At 43.0% G+C, this 16,441-nt stretch overlaps 1 protein-coding gene across 1 annotated transcript in view; it reads right to left on the bottom strand.

Moving 5' to 3' along the window:
* Positions 1–1,363: 1,363 nt before the first annotated feature.
* Positions 1,364–16,441, bottom strand: part of MPP4 (MAGUK p55 scaffold protein 4) — a 34,041-nt gene continuing 18,963 nt past the window's right edge. Inside the window, exons 16-21 of the mRNA XM_032799491.2 lie at positions 15,631–15,801; positions 14,186–14,266; positions 12,545–12,638; positions 6,409–6,517; positions 3,513–3,647; positions 1,364–1,723 (exon numbers count right to left, since the gene is read on the bottom strand). Of these exons, the coding sequence (XP_032655382.2) occupies positions 1,532–1,723; positions 3,513–3,647; positions 6,409–6,517; positions 12,545–12,638; positions 14,186–14,266; positions 15,631–15,801 (782 nt within the window). The 3' untranslated portion in view covers positions 1,364–1,531. The remainder of the gene's footprint in view (positions 1,724–3,512; positions 3,648–6,408; positions 6,518–12,544; positions 12,639–14,185; positions 14,267–15,630; positions 15,802–16,441) is intronic.

Here is a 16,441-nt window from a genome sequence, read left to right as displayed (position 1 = left end):
GTAAGAATTGTGCATAGGGAAAAACCCACTCTTTCTGTTAGACTTAAATCCAACCCATAAGTAAAGCAAAGTTAGGCTATTTCGATTAGGTGAATTGACTGTGAAACACCTGCAGTAAAAAAGCTCAGGTGCATAAGGCCCTGGACATTTTGAGGTCCACACTCTTGTTCCCAGCTTTGAAATAAAACTTGTGTGCTAAATGCTTACCCTCTATATTGTTCTGTTTTAAAATTAATTAAAAATGATGAAGGAAGTTTTACCAGTTTAATCCAACTGAACTTGCAACACATTCAGTTATACTGGTTAGGATAGAAAATATGCAGAGTAAAACCAAATGCAGTAATACTTGATGAGTCTTTATAGTGTTAAATCTATGTTAACTACGGACAGGAAGGATTCAGTTCTAAAAATACCATTATTCTTTAAGTATCAGAGGGTACCGTGTAAAGTCGGGGGGTGAATCTGTAAAAGCAGCAGAGAATCCTGTGGCACCTTATAGACTAACAGACGTTTTGGATCATGAGCTTTCGTGGGTGAATACCCACATTCATCTGATGAGTAACTTCACTGGTTTGACTTCAGTTAGACTAGTCATGTGAATAAGCATTTGCAATATCAGGCCCTTAACCTGCTCCTGCTTCCAGACTGATAAATTTGCTCTTGTAAATTGCTTGGGCTAACCTGCTATGGACTAGATCATTATTATATTTGGTGATGTGCCTTTACAAAGCCGATATCTGTCAGCATTTGATGGGTGTAAAAAAATTAAAATAAAGTTAATTTTATTATACAGGTGAATGTGAGTTCTGGAGTCATTTGTACTGTGAACAGTATTAAACCTGTATTTCTAATTTAAAAAGAATCATCAGCTAAGAAACTTGTTTGAGACAGAAGCAAGCAGCAGAATAATACACCTCTACCCCGATATAATGTGACACGAATTCGGATACAATGCGGTAAAGCAGTGCTCTGGGGGGGGAGGGACTGCACACTCTGGTGGATCAAAGCAAGTTCAATATAATGCAGTTTTACCTATAACGTGGTAAAATTTTTGGGCTCCCGAAGACAGCATTATATTGAGGTAGAGGTGTACATTTATAAAGCTCTCTCCCCTGCTGCATCAAGTCAACCTACTAAGCGTATTCCAGACTTTTACATCTTGATATAATTCCCCATAGTTCTTTGGGAATACACAAGCATCATAAAAATCAAGAAGCCTCTTAACAAAAAGGAGGTATGGGAATCACCTTTTCTTTAACCCAGGTATGAATAGACCACACAAGTACATGCAAGAAAACAGATCTTTTATTTTTGTAATTCTGAGAGACTACAGCACTTTTTAGGTACAAAACTGATGTTAAGCATCACATGTTGCAGTAAGAACTACAATGAAGACAGTACGATTATCTTAGCTTTTTTCCTAATCCTGTGAAATCTCTCCACACAAAGATATATTTTTACAATCCTGACAGGATTATTCTTGAGGTAAAACATAAGATATAATCTTTGTGAAGCTTCCTGCTTCTCAGAATTATGGCTGAGTGGCTGAACATATCCAAGTAGCAGGGACCCACTGGGGCTCATCCTGTGCCTGATGGACTGCAGACAGCAGCTGCACACAGGCATCTTGTAAATTGTCATTTACAATCACTTGATCAAAGAACTGACCAAACTGAGCTTCCATTTTCTTAGCACAATCCTCCATCTCCTGCAAGTCTTCCTCCTGTAAGAGACAGTACAGACCTATAAAACATTATAGTTTCATGTGGGACACTTTTGGATAGGAATAGGTTTATCCAAGTTTTCACTTTCTACCCTTCCAAAGAGGAACTGGAGGTTAGTGGCTAGAAGACAGAACTGGGAGCCAGGAGATTTGATTTCTCTTCCCAGCTCTGCCATTCACTCAGTATGTGTCTTGCCCAAGGTCACTGAGCCTGTCTGTGCTTAAGTTTCCAATTTATAAAATAAGGATACTACTACCTTACCTCACAGAGAGATTGTGAGGGTTATTCACTGATGTTCATAAAACACTGAGATCCTGAGATAAAAGATGGCATAGAAATATAAAGTCGTATTATTATATATAAAGACCTTCTATTCTGCCATGGTTCCCCCTGAAAGTGGTGCAATCAGAAAACTCAGTTACTGTATGTCATCACCAAACCATTTGCATGGGTGTCCCATTATAAACCTTATGCTTCTTGGAATAAGCTCCCCTGTATTAAAATATGATCACTTGATGCTCGTTTGAGAATAAGAGAGAGTTCTTGCATGTAATTTTCAGTGGGACTCAATCCTGCAAACGAGCTGCAAGCAGAAGGTCTGACTGAAGTCATTGCAAGTTCCATGGGACATCCAGGATCAGTTATTTTGTATGTCTTTTCAGGGTAGAGACCATTTGGAAAACCACACCCTGGGCCAGATCCTCAGCTAGCGTAAATTGGCATATTTCTAGTAACTTCAATGGAGCTGTGACAATTTACATCAGCTGAGGATTGTCCCTGTCTGTAAATGTTAACACAAGTGGAAATTATTCTGACTTAAAACCTATAACAACTCTAAGATAAGCATGCCATGACAATGATAATCAATTCTAAACCTTTGGCACACGACTGATTGCTTGCACAAGAAGTCTTCCTTTATCCCCATGTGCTGCATTGCACAGTGGCCTAGATCCTGTGAGGGTGCTATTATTTGCCTCTGAAGTATCACTGTACTGGCTAATGCTACAGGCAGATCCAGATGTGATAGACCAGAGGTCTCATCAGTTTTGCCACATCTATGTTCCTAATCTGTATTTCAGTTTGTCAGCAATATTTCCCCACATTCCATGTTTTTAGCTATGTAATTATGATCACCCCCCACAGACAAAATGAAGGGAGTCTAGGAAGTCATCAGAAAAGTAAACATTTAAAACATACAGTGCTAGATAATGAAGGTCAAACTGAAGATTAAAAGTTATAGAAACAAGTGTGACATTCTATTTTTTAATCTTGTTTAATTTTTGTTACGTGTCTAGGCAATAAGGCATCTGTAATTTTACTGTAATATAGGTAGGAATGCATCACATGCAGACCACCACCACTGTGCTTTTGTTTGAAGTATCAATAGCTGATGTCTATAGGAAAAGGGACTATGACAGCACTGAAGGAAAAGGGTTCCACATATTTCCATTTAAACAACATGGAAGTGTCTACCCAGAGATCTAGGCACCTTGGCTATATACTACAAAAACAAACCAAAATAATGCAAATATAAATACAGAAAGCAGACTTCCTCCAGAGAAACCCACTCTAGCCACATATCCCAATCCCCGTCCTCTGTACTCCACTTCCACTCCAAAATACCAGGAAGAGAGAGATGCTTCGCAACATGTGCTGAATGTCCTCAGATCTGATTTACTTCAGACCAAAAAGACACAAGGGTCTTTTAAAACATTAATACAATAGAGAAATGTGGCAGGTTCTCACTGAACAATCACTGTTGCACCTCCTTCACTCTCTAAAATTCACCTTGAATTTCATGTTCACATAATAGTCTGTAATGATCCTGGCGTTTTTCCGAGACTGTCTCATGCAGCTCATGCTGGGTGGCTTGATGAATATAATATAGGGTTTTAGTTCGTGGGACCGAGCCATTTGTATACCCTGCAAGTCAAGGTCAGATAGTGGTTAAATTAAAATGTATAAGTCATATCTATCTCATATTTTATTTCTATTAAAAACAAGTTGTTGTGTACCATTTCCAGACCATGCGGTATTCAAAAACATCCGTTATGTAATAACTGCACTAATAATCCTCAACCCAGACACTGGTCAGCAACGGCACCACACTAATTAATTCCGTTCAGTAACCTTATTAGATGGGAAATTATTTTAACTACAATGAATATAAAAATCCTAAGAAGGCCATTAAAAGGTTACATCAGCTACCTTTTATGGGAGTTTTAAATCTTCAATTGTAATTCCTTTTTAGAGGCTCAAAACTGTCTTGGTTTTGGCCTGCCTTTGGAAAAGATTGGTTCTCCTGCTCCATGTTTTGCAAGGCACTGTCTGCCTTTTGTTTAGTTCTCTCCAAATTGTTGATGTCAACAGACCACTGTGAGTAAGCAGTGTTTGTAACCTGTTGTGAAAAGCAGGGAGAGTTAAACTAATGAGTACAAAGTAATTAGCAGCAGCATGTTCTGCCACAGTGGCAAAATCAAAATTTCCTTTTTTCATTGAGAACTGAATTCAGGCGAAGAAATGGACAAGAAAAACTCGAAAGACAGCAGGAGCACAGGGATGCGCAACATAGGAGCCTTCATGGTAGGTTGTTTTGTTCTGGTTTTGAGAACCTGAGGCCCTCCTTCACATCTGAGGCTATGAAACTTATCTCATTTCTTCAACCAGCACAAGCCACTACAACATGACAAAGCTTGGACAACTCTAGGTCCAGGTATCTAAAGGAAGTTTCCCTCTGGAATTTATTGGTCCAGGGAGGCTCTCTTCTAGTTATGTTTTTAAATGATATTTTGTTAGGTTCCCAGAGACACCCAGGTATGGAAATTCTTCTAATTTTATAGAGCTAATACCAGCAAATAAGGGAGTAATTTAGAAAAATCTTAGGAGGGTTTTTAGCAGGACTTCAAGCCTTCAGCACCTTCTGACAACTACTCACTCAGACCTTTATTAGCCTTATCCCCCCTTACCAGCAAGCCCAGGGTCAGGGATTGGAAAGAAGAAAGCCTGTGTGAACTAGCAGCATGCTGACTTTTTCATTTGGCTGAGTGGTCTAGAAATGGATCAAGAATAGTAAAGGTAGCTGAGAGAAATCTTGTTCTTTTCTGGCCTTAGAAGAAATATTTTCGCAGTGCCCAAAAGAGGCACATATGTGGAAATTATCTTAATGTTTGAGGCACTGATTGTGACCATCAATTAAGTATAGTAGCTCCATCTAAGGAACGTTTTTAGACCTTTAAGGTGACACAACCTAAACTTCTCTAACCAACCACCTCGCTGTGGAGATATAGTGACCCATTCCTCCTCATAAAAATAAATCAAGTCACACAAGCAGCTTCTGAAAAATTCTTTTGTTATCTCCACCCTGGTTCTCACTGATTAGTGAGAAGAGGAAAAAGGGGTTCTCCCTCTAGCCATTTAGAGAGATTTGGGGAAGGTGTTTCATCAGTGACATTGCCGTGCCTCGTACACATGGTACTACTTTTACGTCTAAAGACAACAATATAAATTTAAGGTGGGGATGCTTTAGACTCTCAGGTGAATCATTCTCTCTTAAATGTTCCTGTCTCTCCTACTGGATTAAGTTTCCAAGCTATGAACGAACAAACAGTTTTCAGTTGCTAGTAGCATTCGTTCAGGATGTATTGTCTCATTGTACAAAACAGTATAAGGCAAGATGGGTCAGTGTCCATTACTCCTGGAAAATTTCCAATTGAAAGTATACGACACAATAACCAGACTAGACTTCTAAACCATGGTGATAAGCACATCAGAAATGATAGCGTGTGTGCATATATATGCTCCATCTCACTTTGTTGTTTACAATGTACACAATCTTATTAATGAATCCTTATCCAATTTTATAGTAAGTTTGCTAATTGAACCTTCTCTCCAAGCAGCAACCATATTGTGTGTAGTGAGCATGCTGCAGAAACTTGCCTCCTGGTGATTTTCAGCCTGAATCTAGTAATTACACTCATGAGTCCCACTAATACACAGGCATCTTGTTACTGCATAGAAGCTTCACTAATAAACCCCCGAACTAGTGTAAGTCAACTAATCAACTCCAGCTTAGACCACTAAACCTTCACATCCTGCAGATACTTATGGGGATCATGAAACAGACAAATAGCCCTGTGCAAGCCTTCCCTTCCTCTACAGCAGATGTTTTAAAACTGTGATCCACGGACCATTGGTGGCCTATGGAAAACTTGTTGGTGGTTCTCGGAAAGTTGGCTGGTCACATGTGCTAGCTGCTCTTCTTTATTCCCATCTGTTAAATTGCTTCAAAGAAACCAAGAATATACTAAATACTTCCCTAGCATTACTTGTTCATTTAAGCAATTGCTGTTGATACTACAGGGATGGTATGTGATTGCAAACAGAAGAGGCGATGTCCGGTACAATCATATGACAGATGACAGTCTCTTCCATGAAATTTAAGGGCTAGTCTACACTGGCAACGCTAAAGCTCTGCCCCGTGCCTTGGGTGGTCACAGCGCAGCGCTGGGAGAGCTCTTAAAAAAAACAAACAAAAAAAAAAAACACCTCCACAAGGGACGTAGCTACCAGTGCTGGGAGACACTTGTTGCGCTCAGGTGGTATTTTTTCACCCCTGAGCAAGAAAGTCGCAGTGCTGTAAATTGCCAGTGTAGACAAGCCCTTAGTCTTAGATCCCCCTATTTACCTGTGGTTCCAAATCCACTATACAGATCTTCCCTTCATCGAGAACCGTTCGCACAGCATCAACACTGGTGCCATATAGGTGTCCCTTGTACTCCCCATGTTCCAGCATTCTGTAAGGGTGAGAAGGGAGAATGAAAAGAGAAATGAAGCAGACCCTAAATGACAGCCTCTGAAATTTTGCATTTAGCAATGAAATCTGCATATTAAATCAAGAGACCAAAGAGCTAAAGAAGGATTTATCCTCTGTAAAAACAATGATATTAAGATATAGGAACCTTTACTGAGAATAAAAATCTAGATTAAACAGGACTGTCAGATCCAAATCTCCAGTCTCTGAAGAGACTCCAAAATTATGCATCTCTACCCACTTCCCCTCCAGATATACATGAGAAGGTTCAGAGGTTATGGTTTTGATTGGTGTCAAGACAGCTATATGGAAAATCTACACTGGTATTTACTGCAGTGATAACAAAAACAAATACTTTGCTGTTATGTAGGGCCAACCATTGGGATCTCAAAAAGACAGTTACCTTTTTCGTAACTAGTGTTCTTCGAGATATGTTGTTCATGTCCATTCAACTTAGGTGTGCGCACTCGCCACATGTACCGGTGCCGGAAGTTTTTCCCTCAGCAGTATCCATAGGGAACTGGCTCCAGTACCCCCTGGAGTGGCGCACACATGCTCAGTTCCTTCTTGCCGGAAACACTGACAGTGGGGAAGGAGGACAGGTTGTAGAATAGACATGAGCAACACATCTCGAAGAACACCAGTTACAGAAAAAGGTAACTGTCTTTTATTCTTTGAGTGCTTGCTCATGTCCATGCAACTTAGGTGACTCCCAAGCAGTACCCGTCAGATGTGGGTAGGAGTTCATGGATGTGTAGATTGCAACACCACTCTGCCAAACCCAGCTTTGTCCCTGGCCTACTGAGTGATGGTGGAGAAGGCTGTGAACATGTGCACTGAGGACCACATTGCAGCTCGACAGATGTCCTGGATCGGGAAGTGTTCCAGGAAGGCCACCGAAATGCCCGCGCTCTGGTTGAGTGGACTCCGACAACTGGCAGCGGAGGGACTCCCACCAACTCATAGCAGTTCCGAATGCACGATGTGATCCAGTTAGAAATTCTTTCCGTGGACACCAGGAGGCCCTTCATCCTATCAGCTATAGAGATTAAAAGCTGAGTCGATTTAGGGAAAGGCTTTGTCTGATCTTACGACCACAGCATGAAGGCATCTCTCTTCACTAGTATCATGGGGCTGCGGGCAGAAGACCAGAAGGAAGATGTCCTGAATCGTGGAAAGTAGACACCACCTTGGGAAGGAAGGCCAGGTGGGGCCAGATCTGGACCTTGTCCTTATCGAAGACTGTGTACGGCAGTTCTGAGGTCAGGGTTTGCAGCTCAGAGACTCGCCTCGCTGACGTCACCACCACCAGGAAAGCTACCTTCCATGATAGGTGAGACAAGAAGCACGAGGCCAAAGGCTCAAACCAAGTTGATCAGAACCAAGTTGAGATCCCACTGTGAGACCAGGGACCGAACTTGAGGAAAATGTCTCTCAAGACCTCTGAGGAACCTGACCATCATGTCATGGGAAAAAACTGTCTGCCCCTGGATGGACGAAAGGTGGAAATAGCCACCAGATGCACCCTGATAGAGAAGTGAGCCAGGCCCTGGTTCCTCAAATGAAGTCTAAGATCAATTGCACTGAAGAATGTGAAGGGAAGATGCCCCATTCATCCTCCCAGTGGGAGAACCTCATTCACTTTGCCAGGTAAGTCTGTGTAATCGAGGGCTTTCTACTCTTGAGGAGGACCTTCTAGACCCCTTCCGAACAGGCCCGTTCTTCAGGGTTCAGCCATGCAACATCACATTGTGAGGTGGAGGGCCATGAGGTTGGGGTGCAAGAGACTCGTCCATGATCCTGTAACAGCAGGTCCAGTCGGTTCGGCAGAATTCACGGAGGGATCGCCGATGGGTTCAATAGCATCCCAAACCAGGTGCTGGCAAGGCCATGCCAGGGCGATCATGATAATCTGAGCCTTGTCTCACCTGATTTTTCACTAGGACTTTGTTGATGAGCTGAATCAGAAGGAATGCATACAACAGGTAGGAGGAAGGTGTAGGAGAGGGAGCCTGTCATAAACAGATAGCTAAGCGTTAATGTTTCTTTTACCTGTAAAGGGTTAACAAAGGGAACCAAACACCTGACAAGAGGACCAATCAGGAAACCGGATTTTTCAAAGCTTAAGGGAGGGAATTTGTGGGTGTTTCTTGGTCTTGGGTCTTTGTCTGTTCTGTGCTCTCTCAGCTATGAGAGGATCTATTTCCAGTCCTTCTAATCTTCTGTTTCCCAGTTGTAAGTACAAAGGTAGCAAAAGTATAGTCTTTTAAATTGTTTTGCTGTATTTGCATCTGTGTATCTGGCTGGTGGAGTGTTTATGTGTATTTGGCTATAAGTACTTTAAATTGTATTGGTTTTGGATAAGGCTGTTTATCCCTTTTCTATTGTTTATTCATTTTCTATAAGTTGAAAACCCTGTATCTTACCATCTAGGTTACAGAGAACTGTTATTCTTTTCTTTCTTTTTTTTTATTAAAAGTTTTGCTTTTTAAGACCTGTTGATTTTTTGTTTCTAGTTGACCCACCAGGAAATTGGTGGGAGAAAGGAAAGACAGGGGGGAGGGGAAAAACTGCTCTCTGTGTTTAACTCTCCTAGTGTCCCAGGGCGGGAAGAAGCTAAGGGGGAAGAGAGATAGAATCTTTTCTGTTTCCTTGTCTTTGGGTTTGTCTCTTTGTGGAAGAGAGGAGACATGCTTCTTGGTATTGTGATGTAAAGAGGTTGCATCAGTAACTCTCAGGTTAGCCCAGAGAGGAAATTCTGGGTGGGAGAGAGGTGGGGGGAATGGTTTATTTCCCTTTGTTAGGAGACTCAGGGCATCTGAGTCTTGGGGTCCCACAGGGAAGTTTTGGGGGACCCAAGTGTACCAGGCACTGAAATTCCTGGTTGGTGGCAGCCTATCAGATCTAAGCTGGTAATTAAGCTTAGAGGCTTTCATGCTGGTACCCAATCTTTGGGACGCTAAGGTCCAGATTTGGGAATTATACCATGACAGAGCCCTTGCCCAGACCCTGTCTGGAGTAAAACCTATGGCATCTCTTGTTCTGGCTGGTGGCGAACAAATCCACTTGGGGAGTTCTCCACCTCTGGAAGATCATGCCGGCTACCTCTGGGTGGAGCACCCACTCGCGGTGAGAGGAGAAGTCCCTGCTTAAGTGATCTGCTAGCATGTTCTAAGCACCCAGAAGGTGACATGGTTTTGCGTGGATTCCATGCAGAAGTCCCAAAGACAAAGTGCCTCTTGGCAGAAGGCTCCCCCTTGTCTGTTAATGTGTTGTCTATCAGAACTCTGACCACGCTCTGCACACAGCCCTGATCTCTGACGTTTAAGTGTAGCATTGTTTCCTTTGGGGACCACATACCTTGGGTCTGGAGGGTGCAGAGGTGTGTCCCAGCCAAGGTCCAAGGCATCCGAAACCAACTCGACTGAGTGAGGCGTGCTGACAAAGAGAACTCCTTCCAGGACTTTCTCGGGGTCAGTCCACCATCACAGCGAGGTAAGTACAGTCACGTGGATGTGACCCCTCCATCAACGGCTGGCGACAGTCTACTCCCAGTCCAGAGACCTCCTGGAAAAGATTGTTACCATCCCCATGACTGTACTTACTTCACTGCGATAGTAGACCAACCCCGAGAAAGTCCTGGAAGGAGTTCTCTTCATCAGCGCTCTTCACTCAGTCAAGTTGGTTTCGGACGCCTTGGACCTTGGTTTAAGTGAGGGTGGCTCCCCTGGCCTTGAGGCTGCTGCAGCTTAAACTGCCTGTGGGCAGGGCCAGGACCATACAGGCCCAGTGTTTTAAGAGTCATGTGAGAGTCCTTTAGGCCATGAACCTTATTGTCCATCTGTTCCGCAAACAGGGCTTGCATCGACTGCTGAGCCTCCGTGGACAAGCCAAAGAGGAGCAGCCAGGATGCCCGGCACATAGCAATTGCCGAGGCCATGGTTTGGGTAATGGTGTCCTCTGCATCTGACACCGCCAGGAGCGTTGCCCTGGCTGCAGTTGTGTCCTCATCCATAATAGCCCAGAACTCCTTCCTAGAAGCCTCAGGAAGAGAGCCCTTGAACTTTGCTATGGCTTGCCACATAAAATCATAGCATCCCAGGAGGGCTTGATGGTTGGCCACCCTCAACTGGAGGGTGGAGGATGAATCAACCTTACAGCCAAATGAGTCTAGTCTCTTAGAGTCTTTGTTCTTAGGGGTAGCCCCGGGTTGACCTTGTCGCTTCCTGTGCAAGGCAAAGTCCTGTCCGGGACCTACAAAGTCTCTAACTATGGCTAAGGGATTTATAAACACTAACACACAACTACATACTCTATAATACAAGAGATAAATAGTTTGTACGAATGAGCAGCAACAGCACTAGCTGAAGCAGCAACAGTTCCAGCACTGTGACTGGCGGCAAGAAGGAACTGAGGGTGGGGGGAACCGGTGGCACCCTATATACCATGGCATGTGCGCACTGCTCTGGGAGACGCTGGAGCCGGTCCCCTATGGATACTGCTGAAAGAAAAGCTTCTGGCACCAGTGCATATGGCAAGCACACACACCTAAATTGAATGGACATGAGCAAGCACTCGAAGAAAAGGTACATCTACACAGCGCAAATAAATAAATAAATACATACCACACCCAAACCCCAGAGTGTCTCAGAGGCTGGGTTTACAGACTTAGGCTCTTGGAGCTTGCACTATGAAGCTTAAAAAAACAAAACAAACTAAAACAAACACAAACAAAAAAAGAAATAGCCATATTACAGACCTTCTGGCTTGGGCCTGAGCTCAGGCTATGAAGCCCAGGGAAGAGGATGGATTTCAGAGCCCAAGCTGAATGTCTACATCGCTATTTTTAGCACCATGGCGCAAGCCCAAGTCTCTAGACCCAGGCTCAGACTTGCTGCTGCAGGATTTTTTTTTTGCTGTGTAGATGTACCCGAAGTGCTTTACATGCTTTAATGAATTATGCTTCCTAACAGCCCTTTGAATTAGATAAATATTATCCTCATTTTACTAATAGGGAAACCGCAGGGTACAACTTAGAGAGCACTTTTGAAAATTTGGTCCTTCAAGGTTCTGGTGCCTTCAAGGCACACTGCGAGGCCCACACCCAGTAAAGATGTGGATGTGGGATCAGGGCCTGAATTTGGGTGCTCGGTTTTACATTTCTAAAATACGGCTCTAGTCTGATTTTCGGAAGTGTTGAGAACCCATAACTCCAACTCAAGTCAACAGGAGTTGCAGGTGCTCAACCCTTCTAAGAATCAGGTCTAAGGTTGCTAAAATTAGGCAGTCAAAAACCAACACACTCCAAAGGAGAGGCTACTTTGAAAATCTGGGCCTAAGGGTATGTGTGTGTAGACAGCAATTAGATACTCACTTCTGGGCAGTGCCAGCTGACTCGGGCTCATGGGGCTGTTTAATTGTAGGCATTCAGGCTTGGGCTGCAGACCTAGCTCTGGGACTCTCCAACTTCAGAGTCTTAGAGCCTGGGCTCCAGCCAAAGCCTAAACATCTAAACTGCAATTCAACAGTCCCTTAGCCTGAGCTCAGTAAGCCTGAGTCAGCTGGCATGGGCCAGCCGTGGATTTTTAAGTGCAGTGTACACATATCCTATGGCTCGCACCACAAGTCTGTGGCAGTATTATATTCTATAATATAAATCTATTCTTTGTTACTTTGTTCCTGCAGAGACCAGAGAAGAGAAGCAGCACTGCCCCGAGTCCCGTCTTCAGCCAGGGATGGTTGAGAAGGAACTGAGGGGGGTGCGGGATGCAGGCACTCAGGAAGATTCCGAGATGGGAGCACCTGTGTCCTGACCAGGCACTGCTACCGAAAAACTCTGGTCGACGGCTCCAGGACACACCGACATCTAGAGTGGAGCACCCACAGCGACAGCACTTGAAGAAAAACCCTGGTCTTCTGACTGTCAGCATTTGCGCTAAACCACAAGACTGTCCCTGCCTTGGAGCAAGTTAAACTTTAGAGAAGAAAGCAATAGGAATCCCAAAGTTACCTGTGACTATATACCATGTTTTCAAATGTTTCCTTTGATACATAGTGATACTCACGACCATTCTCTTCATAGCTCTTCTGAGCACGAGTGGTGTCTTAAAGAAAAATTAAAAGTTTTTAAAGTTCTTGTAAACATTTTCTTTCTTCAGTAAATCAATTTGAGAACAAAGTTCCTAGTGAAAAGCCAGGACTCCCAAACTCCACATGTGGAGATGTGAACATATAAATTTTAAAACTCTGTTCATTTTCACAAGTAATCAAAAGGAAATAATAAACTAATGGTTCCTACTTTCTAGCTCACAGAGGTCAGCAAAATCTTCCAAAATTGAATCTACCCCTTGGGGTCCATTTTGAGCACAATGGGCATTGTTCCTGAAAGGACGGTGAACCATTAGACTTACACCTTGTCTACACTACAAAGTTTTGTTAACATAAGTCAACTTTCGTTGATGAAACAGTGGAGTTGTACACACTGCAATGCTCCTCCCCCTGATTTAACTTTTCTGCTACACCGAAAAAATAAAACCACCTGGACAAGTGGCAGTGCATGAAGACTGTTCTGTAGTATTTTAAAAAATTGCCAGCACAACTCCACTTTATATTATGTTAATTTATTTGACAAGGCTAAGACATGTAAGTCTGAGGAACTGGAGCAATTTATCAATTTTAAAACTATATTAAGACAGGCATTTAGAGCCTTGCATTCCTAGTGTTTTATCTTCACAAAACCTTGAATCCAATGAGCAGAGATGCCAAACTTCTTTCCATTCAAGTCAGAGATGAGAAACTGTAAGATTCTGCTTTAGATTTAGTGTGCTAGGAGGGAAATCTACAAGGCTTGTTAGTTTCCTGTCCATCTGGGTATTTATATGGCCCTCATTTCCATAATATCTAGACACCTTATAAACAAACATTCAATGAATTTATCTTCACTACTCCCCTAGGAAGGCCCCTCAGTCCTATTTTACAAATGAGGTATAATGAGATTAAGTGACTTGTCCTAAGTCAGGTAGGTAATCATAGAATATCAAGGTTGGAAGGGACCTCAGGAGGTCATCTAGTCCAACCCCCTGCTCAAAGCAGGACCAAATCCCAACTAAATCATCCCAGCCAGGGCTATGTCAAGCCTGACCTTAAAAACCTATAAGAAAGGAGATTTCATCACCTCCCTAGATAACCCATTCCAGTGCTTCACCACCCTCCTAGTGAAAGTTTTTTCTAATATCCAACCTAAACCTCCCCCTAATCCACTGGCACAACAAGAATCAAACCCAGGCATACCCAGAATCAAATCAAAGTAACAGTGGCTTAACCCCAAGACCATCCTTCCTTTTCTGCTGCCAGCTGGAAAACTTGACCAAAGACAATATTTTAAATAAAGCCCAGTAAAAGAAAGTAGCTTTTCCTTCTTTCCTGTAGTTCCCACAAAAATAAAAGGAAATGTGTATTGTTAGTCTAGACATCTGTGCCCTGTTAATAAATTCATAAATTCAGAGACAGCACAATATTATTGATTGATAGGGAAACCATCTCTGCAGCACAGAGTCTATAAATATTCTGTGACAGGAGAAAGGGAGTTGATATTTCATGTTTTCTTTCTCCCAAACAGGAAGTTAGAGTGTGAAAGGAACATGTCACATACGGGGTACAGCACTTTGAAAATGATGAGGGTTCATTCCAATAAGCCGCCGCCTCAGCTCATTCACGCCAACCCCTGAAGGACCTGGATATTTTAAAACAAAGCCACACAGTAACTCTGGTACATTAATGACTGAGACTACACATAAAATATAGTTTACTAAAACTATGGGTGCATCATATTTATGCCTGTCAAATAACATGTTCAGGTATTATCTCCTATGCAAGAACTGGTGAAGCAAATGACAGGCATGGAAATCACATTACTGCTTCCTCCACTGCGCTTCCCAACTGGTGGCATCACAAATTAAGTGCCTGACTTTGAAAAGTGCAAGGCATCTACAGTTCCCATTGAATTCAACAGGAGCTGTGACTATGTAATACTCTGCAGGATCAGGTCATCACTTTCTAGCAAAATAGCCACAGCCAGTAGGGGGTTCTAAAATACTAATTTGAATTATATCTATACACCTAGATCTATAGATATATCTCAAATGTGTACAGCTCTAGGCAGGGGGAAGAGGTATTTCCCTCACCACAAATGTTCAAGAATGCTGTGCCTAGCAAAAATATGAGCAGCTTCCACTCAAAACAGTTATTAAATCTAAAATTCCATTTTAGGACCATCAACCTATCACATATCATGATACTCGCTCAGGGCCAACCTTACGGGTGGGCAGTGAGGGCAACTGTCCAGGGTGCCAGAGAGTTGGGATATGCCATGGTCAAGAGGCTGCAGAAGGGCCATGCCCACCCAGGAGGCAGGAGGAGGAGATAAAGGGGGCTGCGGGGCAGGAACCATGACAGCTGCAGTACTGCTGCCGCTCCACTTGCTGATATCCACATTGATATCCTGTTAGCTTTCCCAACCGCATAAGACTGAAGTTTTCTAGGCTGGGTTTTTAACATCCCTCCCTCCATTGCTGTTTCTATTTGTTCATAACCATAGTCCTATAAAACCATCACTTCAAGGTATTGGTCACAAAGGATTTCTAAATGTTTTATCATTGCTATTTATAATAATAACCCCACAGAAGTTAAACTGGACTCTGTTTTCGTGATGAAATGCATTTTCATCCAATATTTGGTACTGTAGGGTTTCCGATTCTATTGTATTGCTGAAACTTTTGAAGCATTGAAGGAAATGTTTTGGAACAACAGAAACCACATACAAGCACACAGACTTTACAAAACTGGTGTTTGGAAAAATAAAAGGTAGGTAAACTTTGGGTCTACCACCCTTCAAGAACTACCTGTTATGGCCCAAGTCACTGCCCACTGCGGTCAGTGAGAGGACTCCCACTAGATCGGGCTTTTATTGAATTTCTCCTTCCACAAGAGCTTGAGCAGTAAGGACACTTCCCTCTGTATTTACTAGAGCTTGTATGATTTGCCTGAGTAGGTACAACCCTGTCTGGAGGCATGCTCCTGTCAGTTGCTGCAACATACCCACTAGCACAATCAGTCGGTTTCGATCTGTAGGATGTCGCTGGTATCTCACCACCTCCTCATAAGTGGTTGCTGCTGCGCTGTAACAGCTGCTGGGACACCGTGCATAACAGGGCTGCTGGCTGGTCTGGGATTTCCTGCGGCACAGACGCATGCTTCTACGGAAACCAGCTGGGAAGGGCAGAAAGTAACTAACATTGAAAGCCAAGCAGTGGGTGCAGGTGATTACTAGTTCCAATATCTGAATGATCTCCAGGTAGACTATCAAGAACATACTGTGAGTTGTAGCTTTTCTTAAGGTAGAGAATAATTTATTTATAGCGCTTGATGCAACAGTTCGGTGGAGACTCTGAAAGCAGCCTGGATTTTCAAAACAGAAGCACAAATATTGAAAGCCACTCTAACTTTGTCCAGAATTAAACCCCCAGAAACAAGTCCGCAAAACAAACCAGAGGGAGATTTCCAGCCATATATATCATCATTAGGAATGGGTGACTTGCTCTGGAAAATTTAACTGCTCCAAATATTGATCCAACTTCTCAACTGAATTCAACTTTTTTTTCAGCTCAATTCATAAGAGTTCTGTAGTTCACTTACCAGAAACAGACTTGCTGCTTGGCCTTATCCCCAGCAATGGAAACCTCACATGGTCTGCATTGTACAGCTTTGAAAAGCCCCAGAAGCCATTCACACCACAGCATGAGATTTAAGGGGGTGATCACAAGAACCAGAAGCCTAGTGCAGCTAAGTTATGCAGGTGCTGGCAACCTACTGGGGAGGTGGGCTTATTGGAAAAGAATCAACAAGCAAG

This window comes from Chelonoidis abingdonii, chromosome 10 (assembly GCF_003597395.2).
Source record: "Chelonoidis abingdonii isolate Lonesome George chromosome 10, CheloAbing_2.0, whole genome shotgun sequence".
In the NCBI taxonomy this organism is placed as follows: Eukaryota; Metazoa; Chordata; order Testudines; family Testudinidae; genus Chelonoidis; species Chelonoidis abingdonii.
The sequence above is the reverse complement of the archived record's forward strand: the minus strand, read 5'-3'. Positions and strand labels throughout refer to the sequence as shown.